Source organism: Syngnathoides biaculeatus, chromosome 12 (genome assembly GCF_019802595.1).
Source record: "Syngnathoides biaculeatus isolate LvHL_M chromosome 12, ASM1980259v1, whole genome shotgun sequence".
NCBI classification, from domain to species: domain Eukaryota; kingdom Metazoa; phylum Chordata; class Actinopteri; order Syngnathiformes; family Syngnathidae; genus Syngnathoides; species Syngnathoides biaculeatus.
The window spans coordinates 21,921,792-21,935,089 of NC_084651.1; the positions used below are offsets into that span (position 1 = coordinate 21,921,792).

General features: G+C 39.4%; 1 protein-coding gene across 1 annotated transcript in view; it reads right to left on the reverse strand.

The window, feature by feature from the left end:
• Positions 1 to 992: 992 nt before the first annotated feature.
• The window catches only part of LOC133509484 (L-threonine ammonia-lyase), a 32,778-nt gene continuing 20,472 nt past the window's right edge, over positions 993 to 13,298 (reverse strand). The window contains exons 8-11 of the mRNA XM_061836525.1: positions 12,690 to 12,815; positions 9,533 to 9,700; positions 5,452 to 5,509; positions 993 to 1,597 (exon numbers count right to left, since the gene is read on the reverse strand). Coding sequence (XP_061692509.1) covers positions 1,499 to 1,597; positions 5,452 to 5,509; positions 9,533 to 9,700; positions 12,690 to 12,815 — 451 coding nt within the window. The 3' untranslated portion in view covers positions 993 to 1,498. The remainder of the gene's footprint in view (positions 1,598 to 5,451; positions 5,510 to 9,532; positions 9,701 to 12,689; positions 12,816 to 13,298) is intronic.

The window sequence follows — 13,298 nt, forward strand, 5'->3', positions numbered from 1 at the left end:
ATAAAACAACCAATGATTAAATTAAAAATCTATTGCATATGAAAGTTCAATAAATAATACATTGAGTACTGGCCTGGACGTAAGAAGAAGAAAAGGTGTTGCGTAACATTATGCAGTTTGAATATTTCCTTCATCCCACTAGAGAGAGCCCACGTATCACACTTCGAGAATCACGAGCTCGTTTGACATGGAGCCTTTTACTTTGATTATAGTAAGTTTCGACTGACTGATTCAAAAAGGCTCTCTAAAAGCACCACCACGGGAATAAACAGGCTGTATCCAAATGTAGTTTTATGAGAGTTTCATCTGAGTGGGTGTTCCTGTTGCCAAACGTATCAGAAGTCAACTTCCGCCAAGGAACACACTGCGCCAGTTCTCTGCGACGTACTCCGGAAGTAGCGTCATAGATTTTCGCACTTGAAAATATAATAGAATTCATATCTTTCGCACTCGAAAATATGGCGACCCTCACCAGCCAGGATAAGCAGTGCTGAGAATGGATGGATGGATGGATGGATGGATGGAGTCTACATGTAAACCTGGATGCTGATTTAATTACTGGTGTTTTTGTGTTTTGCTGCGTACAAGTAATTACTGTAATTATGACTTCGGCGCTAGTTTCGTGGAAAAACCTTTACGTTGTGACTGTAAACCAAGGAAATTCAGTACACTACTCTACTGTTGTATTGGTATAAGCTAACTGTATACTTGTAGTCTTTTGGATTACTTTTTTTATAATCATTACATAAAACTCTGTCACCGTTGAGCGTAAAGTAGCTTTTGTTTCTATACCCATTATTTCCATTGTATTCTATCAGTGGATTCTCATCTAGACTTCCTATACGATATATAGAACAAACATTTACTACATATAAAACACCAAGTTAAATGCTTTATGTTTTTACTTATATGTTGTGAGAACAGACATATTTACAACCATTTAAAAATAAAAAGGATTCCAAAAGAAGCATCTGTATATACGTGTAAATTAAATACATGTGGTGGGTTCACACAAGCACACGCACTCACTTTATCAGTTGCACCTGCACAGCCAAATGAAATCCAAGGGATGCATCATAAATTCCCCCTTAAACTGTAGTATTTGTGAAGGCGGAATTTTAATATGTCTCTTGTGCTAAATGTTGACTGTTTTGAGTGTGCACAGCGTGTATATTTGCAATGCTTCTGTGTGTGTCTATTAGGGAGTTTACACTAATACGGCATGCTTCATGCTCCTGGATAGAGGCCACTACTTGCACTTTATACAACCTCTCTAATTACTCCAATGTATGAATAATCAATAACAATGGATGCAATATAAATCATATTGGCTCTATAATTCTAATGCTTTTTGGTAAATGCAAAGGTAAGATTGCCATCCAATCCCTGGATATGATTTGGGTCCTCTTGTCATCTCATATATGTTACAGATGTTTCGTTTCATCATCAGATTGAACTTTGTTCTTAGAAATAGTTTGAAGAATGCTTTTTTTGGTGATCACCGTTCCAGCCAGCATAGAGACGGGTAGCGCTCACTCAGCATCTTCCGCAGCTGAGTGCTTTGTGTTTTATCTCTGGTTTCCACCACACACTCCACCTATCAACACACACACACACACGCACAGAGTTAACGTGTATCAGCTAACATTATGCATGCTTATTCCACTCCTGTCACCTTTTTGTCACTTCTAAGGTCTCAGGAAATGATATATTGATGAGATGTCACAAACCAATAGTGTATTGCTTCAGTCCAGCTCAGTGCACATAAGGAAATGAGTTGGTCATTTTGTATGTACCGTTCATTAATATACGCACAGTTCTGCACCAAATTATTAATATCTGTAACTCAACTTTCAACATTCTTTTATCATTTGGCCACAGTATGAATCATTTTTTCTTTATGAACAAATTTGTACAGTATGTCATCAGTATACAACAAAAAGCTGAACATATTTCTTATCAATATATTTCATTTCTTTATCAAAAAATATATTGACTATGGGAAGCACAGTGAAAAGTTGTGATCACATCTGCCTCTTAGTTGAGAGGTTGTGGGTTCAAATCTCATTGCTGGCCTTACTGTGTGTAGTTTGCATATGTGTTTTGTCCCAGATATCAAAATCACGCATATTGGGTTCATCCACCCATCCATTTTCTGTGCTGCTTATCCTCACTAGGGTCAGCTATCCTATCTACAGGCAAGAGGTGGGGTACACCCTGAACTGGTCGCCAGGGAATCATGTTAGGTTCATTGAATACTACATTGCTCATAGTTTTGAATGTGACCAGTACAGGGGTTACCTGGTCTTCCGCCCAAAGTCATCTGGATTGGTTCCAAACCAGGTTAAAAAATGGATGGATGCAATATTTTTTGGCTGTGTGGTTTGTGTTATTTTGGAGATGTAGATAAACCAGGAAATGCTCACAGGTTTATTTTGCTGTTTTCCAGTAGCAGGCCATGCATTGGGTACCTGAGCTTTCAGTGGGGATTTAACCGGACTTAATCCACCTCTTAAAACCGCCAGAATCACTTCACAGTTATAGGAAACAACAATACTCTACTACAGAAAAAAGCTTTACAAGACCATGGACGTTTGCCACATACTGTAGTTCATCTGGGCCAGTTCAGAATCTATATATGAAGAGTTTGTTTTCAAAATGCGACATTGGCATTTTTTTCAGATTTACGAAACTCACGCCAAAATTATCCAGCTCCGAATGGTAGTTATTGGGATACTCTGATTTTTGTTAAAAGTGCGACATATCGTTCTATATCAGCCAAGGAAGATCGCGTTTTATTTCAAAATGCGACATATCGAGATCTTATTTAGAGCAAAATGCGACATAATTTCGTTCAATCAGCGTGCGCTGCTGAAGCAAGCAGGATCCAATCAGAATTTGTCTAGAGGGAAGTTCCGGTATCTTCCACATCATCATCCAAAATGGCTGCGCCCACGTTTGAGAGAGATGCTAATGCCGAGTTTGATTTTACAGCTATAAATAAAATCAAAAGAAAACAGACTCAATGAGTCAGATTTCAAACAGTGAATTTGTGAGTTTGAAACTGATTTCATTTTGGAGATGTGTGTATGAGATCGACTACCTATTTTTTTTTTTTTTTGCTGGTATCCCTCGCAACCCATATTAACCTTGGTAGACTGGTTTGAAGCAGTTTACTTTCTTAATGATCTCACATCAACTTATAAACGAAATTAATCAACTGAGTGACACAATGCCTGCAGATGTCGGATTGCAGAATCGCATACAGATACACAAAATTACAATGATGTAAACTCAGCCTTTCCAAGACCTCATACTGAACAAACAAACAGTTTCTAAATAACTGAAAAACACCTTTTTAAAAGAAACTCCCATTTTTTCATCTCCTTTTTCAACATCTGACATTAGTGAGCTAATTGTGAAAATTGTGACTGGTGACTGACCCTTATTTCTGATACCTAACTCTCTAAATGTGGTGGTCATGGTCTTAAATATTATTTTAAAATGCTTGAAATGTTGAAAGGCAAATAGTTTTCATGATTGCCTATCAAAAGCAACTGATTTTTTAAAAAAAATACAGCTGCTCCTGAAGGTTTAAGTCGAAATTTGGATGTGTCTCACTTTGCCAAGAATAGAATCTTTGGATATGTCTCTTTTTGGAGAAAAAATGAAATTTGTCATCAAAAAAACTCGGTGAATATTAAAGCCAATATTTTTTTGTAGTATGGTGTTTAGTTACTTTTTAGCATCTCTTTCCATTTCCCAATAGTTAGAAACATAAATTGAGTTTATTGTTTTCACTTCAATACCAAGCCCTTTTCTCAAAATGAAAAAAACGGATGTCTCATTTTGAAAACAAACTCTTCCTTTATGTAATACGTAATGTGACAAAAACAATACTTCTACTCACCTGAAATGTTGATTATTGAATGTATTAATGTGCAGATTGCTACAGACATGGTTTGATAGTTCAAGTTGACTGTAAAAAAATTTTTGTTTTGATTTACCAAATCTGAGGATTGTAAAATGCTGACATATGAGCATGAATTTGAGTTCTAATTGGTTCAAGGAACAATCTCATTACTAATACATAGTTTAAATTGCATTGGCCAGCAGTGGGGGGGGGGGGAGGAATCACATTGAAATGACAGCACACAGAAAAGGAAATCTGAAAAAAAAAAATCTAGCATACATGGACTGCAAACAGTGGAACAAAGACAACTTTTACAAAATGATATATTCCAACCATCTATTTTATTTGCCACTAATACTCACAAGGGTCACGGGACTGCTGTAACCTATCCCAGTTGTCAACGGGCAGGAGGTGGGGTACACCCTCAACTGGTTGCCAGCTAATCGCGGAGCACATGGAGACAGGAACCCGCAACCGCAGAACTGTGAGGCCAACACTTTCCAGCTGAGCCACCGTGCCGTCAAAATGATATATCGTTGATAATAAATTAATTTAACCCTAGAGAACCCACATATGACCCAGTGTAATGAAGGGCCCACTGTATAAACACAATGCACCACAGTAACTCTTTACCCTTAAAGCCCAAGGTCTCACATCTGTTTGCATTAAATGTATTGTTTTTTGGTAGTTAAGCCCCACTGGGTCATATGTGACACTTTATCTAAACCGGAAGTCAATTAGTTAAGTTTTCCAAATGAGATGTTTTTGTGGCGGCACTGTGGCTCAACTGGAAAGCATTGGTCTCACAGTTCTGAGGTCCTGGGTTTTATCCCCGACCCGCCGGTGTGGCGTTTGCATCTTCTCTGTGTGCCTGTGTGGGTTTTCTCCGAGCACTCCGGTTTCCTCCCACATCCCAAAAACATGCAACATGAATTGGACACTCTAAATTGCCCTTCGGTGTGATTGTGACTGCGGCTGTTTGTCTCGATGTGCTCTGCGATTGGCAGGCAAGCAGTTCAGGGTGTACCCCTCCTCCTGCCCGTTGACAGCTGGTATAGGCTCGAGCAGTCCTCACGACCCTTGTGAGGATAAGTGGCTGAGAAAATGGATGGATGGATGATGTCTTTGTGTTTCTTTCATGGTTATTGATTCATTTATTTAGTACATAAAATTTTAAAAGAGGATTTGGATGTCTTGGGTTCTCTCGGATTAAAAAAGAAGAATCGAGAGAGGATAATGAAATTCCATACAACAAATATTACAATTTAGGTCATAAACGTGGATTAGTCCTTCTGATGGCATTTAGGGCCAGAAGAGAAAGACCTGGTGGCCCTGACTGACTACAAATCAGCACCATCAATTGACATGCATTAAAGTCAACTAGAATCGGTTCCACCTGTATTACAGTATGTAATGTACAACCTCAGACGTATTTTTATTTATTTATTTTTGTTTTACAAATACGCTATTGCCTTCTTCTATAGTGGTGAAAGACTAAGGTGACAACTGATGCTTGAGCTTCGAGTTTCACCTCTCACCTTTGCCTTGAAAAGGTCTGACTTGTCACTATGCCTCCGGTGGCTGACGTCCAACAACCTGAGGAAGGATACAACAAGTTGAATAGTTGAGGATGGGCAAGACAAGGAGCCATTGCACTTGTTACTCTTTTTTGTCTAATATGGTAAACCTCAACTCTATTCTCGATGGAATCCTCACCTTTTAATGGAGTTCTGTATGAGGTCACTAAGTTTGAGTAATGACAGTCCACCTCAATATATTACCTCACTCCCTTCTACATGGACATAGAATGTTACTGAGCGTTTTCTCTCCTCTTGCTAGCATTGATTATCATTTTTCAGACAAATGAATCACCTTATTGGGGGGCTTCAACAAGTCAGAAAATTTGCCACCAACACCAGTTTCACCGATCAACAAGCAGTCGGGTTGACAAGCCTATTATGAAAAGTTGCAAAAGAAAAAAAATTCTCAAGGACCCATGGGTGAAATTGAAGAGGAAGTCAGACATTTTGGGTAAACTCCTGGACTCCTACCTGGGCAAAGTCCTGCTGGGAAATTTACCCAAATTAGAAATCCTAGACAGATGAGGACTACAAAATTGCTGTGATAAAAAAAAGAAAAGAACAGAAAAAAGAGCTGTGAGAGCCAATTCATTGTTGCTTTCTGCTTACATTTATTTTATTTTAATTTACAATGCCATTGCAGCTAATATAACTAAACAGGTGATGTTAAAAAGGAATTTCTATTATTACACTGTTAATAGCTACACCATTATTGTTTTCTCACCGTTCAAATAATACCTCCATTCTTTTTTTCTCTTCGTATACGTTCCATCAAACTCAACCCGACCTGTTCATCCAGATGGCCGCCACACAAATAATGCAATCTCTTTTCTGTTCAGGGTGTTTTGCCTTGACTGCTTCGTCAAAAGTGTCTGCTTATTTGATGGATTAGCTGTCTGTCTTAAACGTGGGAGGAGCGTTGTTCTAGACCTGTTCCGTATGTAAAGTAACCTGACAGAACTTATAACAAACAAAAAAATGTTGTTTCATACCAGGACCCAAATTTAGTGAAGTTATCATGGATTGATAAACATCGACAAATCAGGGGGGAACAAGCTGCGGCTCTTTGCCTTCTTTCGTGTGGCTCTCCTGAAGGCACGAAAGCAGATCGAAGTTCTGTTTATATGCGTGCGGTTTGCTTGAGTTCATTACAGTAGTTGATAGCGAGCCTTGCTTGCGTTTATTCCGATATTTGCATGCGCGCTTTGCTTGAGTTTATTACAGTTGTTACGGATATTCTGGCAACTAGCTCAGTGGGTATTGATGGATAAATGAGACGGGACACCGCAGCATGTGCAGCGGGAGGGTGAGAAGAGAAAAAAAGCGCAATGGTGACTGAGGAAGAGTGGCATGACTGTTCCTGCCACCCAGCTCAGTTGTGCAACGAGAGAAGGAAGAGGTAACCCTGAGCAGGACGACCTCAGCAAGGAGAAGATGTCTCCCCTGCATCTCCCGACCCGTCATGTGACCGCACCAGGAAAGGTTAGCACAGTATTGCTGCAAAACTGGCTTTCGCATTGAATGAAAATAGCTCGTAGTTTCCCAGTCAGATGGTGAGCTTTGGAAAATATCATCTGTCAATTTCGCTCTCAAAATGCTAGTGAAAAATGCACAGTAAAACAAAAATATGGGGATGAAAACAGGACGTTTTTAGCAGAGTGGGAAAGGTCATATTATTTTGGTTGAGCGCAAGGGCCAGCAACTCTGCTTTTTGTGTCAGATGTCTATCACGCATTTCACACGTTCAAATCTTCACTTCAGCTCACTCCACGCTAACATTAACCTGGAATTTCCACAAGGGACTGAACTTCGCAGTCGCAAGTTAGTCACTTTGAAAAATTACACAGTAAAGCAGATGCAGTTTAAAAAAAAAAAGAAACACAAAATGAAACATCCAGAGAAGAATGCATGCATCATATCAAAGCCAAATATTAAAGGGGAATTCCGGTGGTTTGCATGAACAATGTATCCAATAGGTCATGTAATATGTACTCTATGTTGACAATGTGATGTTAAATCCTCTCTCATTTAATAGCGTTTTGAGAAGAATTTTACCAACCATTGCGAATTTTCAGGGGCACTGCCATGACCTGCGTAAGCGGATTTGACGTGTTACGTGCCGTTCCAAATGCTTGATTACATGAGACACCATTATGCCCAGCACTGATTTCTGGGATTTATGCTCATCTGATGAATAAATAGCAGGATCGGTTCATTGGCAAGACGAAGGAATACTTCCATACAAATTTGAACCTGTGGCTGTAAATAATGCCGCAGAGCTCATGGCTCCACCGCTTGGCGGAGCTCAGCTCACGGCTCCGCCGCTTGGCGGTATTATTTACAGTTCACGGCTCCGGCACTCACCGGAGCAAGCTCCTCAGACTCCGTGTCATTCCGCCCGAAGAACCATCCCAACATTCAACATTATTTACAGCTGAGCGGCGGAGCTCGTTCCCCGGCAAGCCCTGGAGCTCGCTCGACCGGGAAGCGAGCCCACAGCTCCGCCACTTGGCGGAGCTCAGCGTTATTTACAGCCACAGGTTCAAATCTGTGTGGAAGTATTCCTCCGTCTTCCCGAACAACCGATACTGCTATTTCTTCATCAGATGAGGATAAACCCCGAGAAATCAGTGCTGGGCATAATGGTGTGTTACGTAATCGAGCGTTTGGAACGGCACGTAACACGTCACATTTGCGCATGAAGGTCATGTGACTCGCGAAAATGGCAGCGCCCCTGAAAATTCGTAATTGTTGATAAAAATCTTCTTAAAACACTATGAAATGAGAAAGGATTTAACATCACATTGTCTAGATAGAGTACATATTAAATGACTTATTGGATACATTGTTAATGCAAACCACCGGGATTCCCCTTTAATGGGAAATTATTTTTTTTAAAAATGCCTTGGTAATGTAACTGAACTTTTGTGTCCTGAAAACAAAAATTTTAGACAAAAGGTATCAGACCTTCAACTGTCACGGCGCACCAAACAGAGAATATCGAACATTAGCATGGCTGACGATACACAGTTGCACTCAGATCTCCATTCATGCGAGTATTTTAGTGGGTGTCAGAAAGGAGGATGTACGAGATGGATAGAATACGATGACACGCTGTGGCGACCCCTAAAGGGACAAGCCGAAAGAAAAAGAAGAAGATTCGATAAGAGTTATGACATACAAGGCAGGACTTGGTTGAAGTGGTCGTCTGCCTGTGTGAGAGCACACAATTACTTTTTTTTTTTTTTAATTACTGGCCTGTGGTCTTGGTAGTCTGTGGGATTCACTTTTTCTCGTTATCATGTTGGTGTGTGAAATTAACAATAAATCTGGCTGAGGAGAGTTATGTGTGTGAGGAGGAAGGATGTTCATCTGTATGATGTGGCGCTTTGCCGCTACGTAGTAAAAATGTGGCTCTTCATGTCTGACTGGTTGGCCACCCTTAAATCTACATTATAAATTATTAGATAAATGAATATCCTTTTATTCAGTACGCCCTTGGAGCCGGAATGGTTCAGTTGTTAAACTTTAAATTCATGCTAAAATGTCAGGTAAAATATTGCCACACAGCTGAGAATCAGCTCATTTTCCACATTTCTCCATATAAATTTTTAAAAGTCATTTTACAGTCTATGTAATATACAGTCTTATGCCTAGGCGGGAAAAAAACAATCATTAAAAATAATTGCAATCAGCTTTCCGACTGTGTAATGGTAACTTTTATTCTTTTTATTTTCTTTCACCTATCAGAACTCTACCGGTGATCATTAGCGGAAGAGAGAAAATGCAAATGATATTTGGTAAACGTGTTGGCAATGTTATGCGTGAAACAGATTAAACCTTTTTATATGACCAGTTTATGTGGAACATTATTATGAAATCCACACAAAGTAAAGCCAGAATAGCCGACTAGTATGGATTGTGTTATTTTTGACAGTACACCGTACATACAAATTAATGGTAAAGAGTATAGACTATTTTGTCCCTTCAACAGAATTTTATTTTGAAAATCATCCACTGAAGTGAATAGAAAACTCACTTGACATCCTCTCTGGACAGGACGTCCAGCAGCTTGGCCATGTCTCCCGGCCATTCTCCCAGCTGCACCGAAAATTTGCTGACACGATCTTCCAGCACCAGGGCTCGGTCCAAACACTGCCTCACCAGATCTAGCTCCATGTTCGCACTGCTCACTACGACTGCCACCCTACACGGACACGTTTCAATAGTGTTTTATCAAACAAGGCTGTTGTGGTACAGTATATGCAATACACAAAAAGCATTCTCTTCACTGCTTATCCTTTTTCAGTTTACAAATGAGGTGCGGACACTCCCAGCGGGTTAAACTCTGGACTGTTCAATCACAGGAGATATCCAGTCGCACCCAAAAATATTGGAAATCACTTTTATTATCATTATTATTATCATTATTATTATTATGCTCTATAACAAAATGAAATGGGTTTGACCTAAATATATGAACATAATAGAAGAACAGACACAATCATTTCAGCTTTCATTTTGAGTGCTTACACCTGGATTAGAAGATAACGCGATCTTTTCTTGTTTCAACCCACCCATTTTTCATGGAAGCAAAACTATTGGAACATGTGCTTTATTGGCCAATTTTGTCTCATTACACTGATTATTCAAAAAAAAAAAATAGCTCTGAATGACTACACTTAGTTTCACATTTGGGTCTCACAAACATGAAAACCATAGTCCTGCTGTGGGTGGAAAAACAAGCAATTGCGAAGGCGTAACATCAATGAACCTTTCCGATGGCAATCTTAAGCTCCGCCCCTTAGCCATGTCCCACGAGCTTTCAAAATGGTGATTGAACGGAACATGTTTGAAGTCAATTCTCTATCGTGTATTCCAGATAATATTGGGGTATGTATTTTGCCAAATGCGTCAAACTTGTCCAAGAGAGTTCTACAGAGAGGTCTCAACTATTTCACGCAGCGATGTGCACACGGAATTAAGATTTTGGATGGAGCAGGACGCAATATCAGAGTTACAGCGAAATGTTGGCGATCGATGCAAAAAAGTTTGACGCCTCATAAACTTCATATTGAAATCCAACAGGATAAACTAGTGGAATCGTACTGCGCATGTAAAGCAGGGTGAGTACTTTTTACTTGGAAAGATCACGAGTAATATCATTGTAGTCTTTATAAGTGAGTGGGTGTATTTTATAATGGAATATAATGGAACACAGTGCTCTGTTTTAAAAGTCCGATGTGATACAAATGGGCAAATAGACATTGTCTTGCATAACGTGGGGCATTTAGTATCCCTAACCTGACTCTTTGGCATAAGTGAAAGTTGTTCTCCTGCAATGTATAAATCACTGATAATAATTCAATCAAACTCAGAGAAGATACTTCTCTCTCACTTATCTTCGAACATACGGTCTAGTGTTTGTTGATATTGTCCACACTTAGTTGTACTTGCGCTCCTCCGCGAGCCTTAATCCATCATAGACACTTCATCAACTGTGTTGTAGGCTTTGGAAAATGAATCAACTGGACCCCTTGTAACCTAGCAGGATATCTTTCATCAGAATTGCACGTTTCCCAAGCGCATCTGAGGACCATTTTCTTCGTAACATTAACTTTTCCAAGCACACACTACTGACAACCAGCATTGTTTGTGGGAAAATACGACGAGAGGGGCGTATCAAGCCGGCGGTTAAGACAATGCGGCTATCTGATTGGCTATTATTGTACGAGTGATTGACAGGTCGGAAAGGTCCATTTGAGGTAGGCCAAAAACATTGGCCATAACCTTTGCAAGCATTTGGAAAGTCCTAAAGAAGAAAGAAATCCACTACTGTACTAAATTAAAGATGTTGAACCTGCCGATCAAGGAAAACAACAGAGATGGAAGGCAGACAATTACTTTAAGCAACTAAGTGTTAGTGACATCAGCAACAAGCACAGATGAGTCAAGGCTCATCAATTTTCTGTCTGCAGAATATGAAGAAGTGCACTGCAAGAATAGCTGTTCCAAAATAAGTTTTCGAGGTACATTTTGAGAGGGTTCAGACTACAAACAACTCAAATTATCTGCCACTACAGTAAAAGAATTACACGTGGTGAGACTGCTTGAAATCAGGAAAATATGTGAGTTCTCCAAAGGAAAGACAAATCTTAGCAGTGAAATACTCATTCCATGCACTATCAAGTTAAATATACTGTACTCAAAACTAGATTGTGTGTTCTTTTTTTAAATGTTTTGTTGTTTGGGAGAACAGTTCTGAAAACCAGAGCAAACATGCAATATACTTCTTCGTTATTCAAGAGTTATGAGTGTTTCTCATTGTTGGCATCATGGTGGGCATGTATGGTCTTAGCCCCCCACAGTCACCGCCCCCTGGAGTGTAGCCTTTCATGCCAAAATTTACTGGATGTTGCAGCAAGGATGAGAGGAAGCCACTTTACATTTGTTGAAGAAGAGCTTTTCTTCGGATTTGGCAGTAGGAGCCTCACACCACCATCTTCCAGCCGTGAGCAACATGAGGCAGGCCAATAAAGCACTTAGCACAGTACTCACTCACGGTACATGCAACAGAACTAGTAGTTAACGAATAATAATGAAACAAAGGAGGTGGATGACACCCACTATTCTTAATTAGAAAAGGCCTACAATGAACGAATGTACATAATGTCTCTGATGTAATAAGTGGGAACTATTCAAAACCTGCCTGAGCAATGATGGATGCTGGGTATTGTTTTTTTTTTTGGGGAGAGTAAATGAAACACCAAATGTTCTTCTATTTTAATTTCCTGAAGGTATATAAATGTCCTAATAGCTTTGTTCATACAAAACCATAACAACATCTGAGTCGTTGAATTCATTGTAAAACTCTATGGTATTAACATGAATCTTGGAGAATAAGTTCACCTACCAAACAGCCAAATAACTCAAATCCAAGCAGTATACTCTGAGTCAGAAGCGTTTGTTGCTTACACTTCATCATGGAGCGTGACAGAATTATAGTGGTGGAAACGATCTGATCAGTTGAGAGCTGCTCCAGAGAAAATGTGGCAGCTGTACACAATATTGCTAAATTATGATTGTGTTTGCGTGTAAATGAGTTTTATACCTCCTCTAATGCAGAGGAAAAAGGCAAGCAGCTGGCAGAAACACTCACGCAGTCAAATCCGAATACATTAAGAATTCAAACGTACCTTTTTCCTTTCAGTTCTGGCAATTGTCCAGCCAAGATGGCAGCCAAGCCCATGGCGCCCTCCGTGTCCACAGTGGAGCGCTCAAACTCTTGAAACCTCAACATTGCCACCAAAGAATCCTCCTCACTGCGAGGGACAAGTACATCAACTCATCATTGGCAGTTCAGGTTCAAAACAACTGAAAGTCAGCATATTCAAAACACATTGCAGTATTTTCATTTCTTTTACAAATTCAATAATAGCTGGATGTAATTATTTGTCTTTTTGGGAGAATAAAATTGGAAGACTCGCTGAAGAAGAAGAAAAAAAACAATTGAACAATTTTGAATGCGAATTTTAACATTTAACACATTACAAAATCACATTCTACAGTTTGTATTTGTATTTGCTTTAATTTTGCTATATTTTACTCTGATCTGAGTCCCCTTAGCTGGATAAAGTTCAATAAAAAAAAATAAATATACACGGACTTCATGGACAGCTCTTAGTAATTTTTTTAAATATAGCAGTGTGAAGTATTTATCATCTGTTAAACTGTTTGGATGAAAAAAACAGTACATTACAGATATTTATTAGTCAACAGAAGGGTTTTTTTTTGCCTTTTACTAT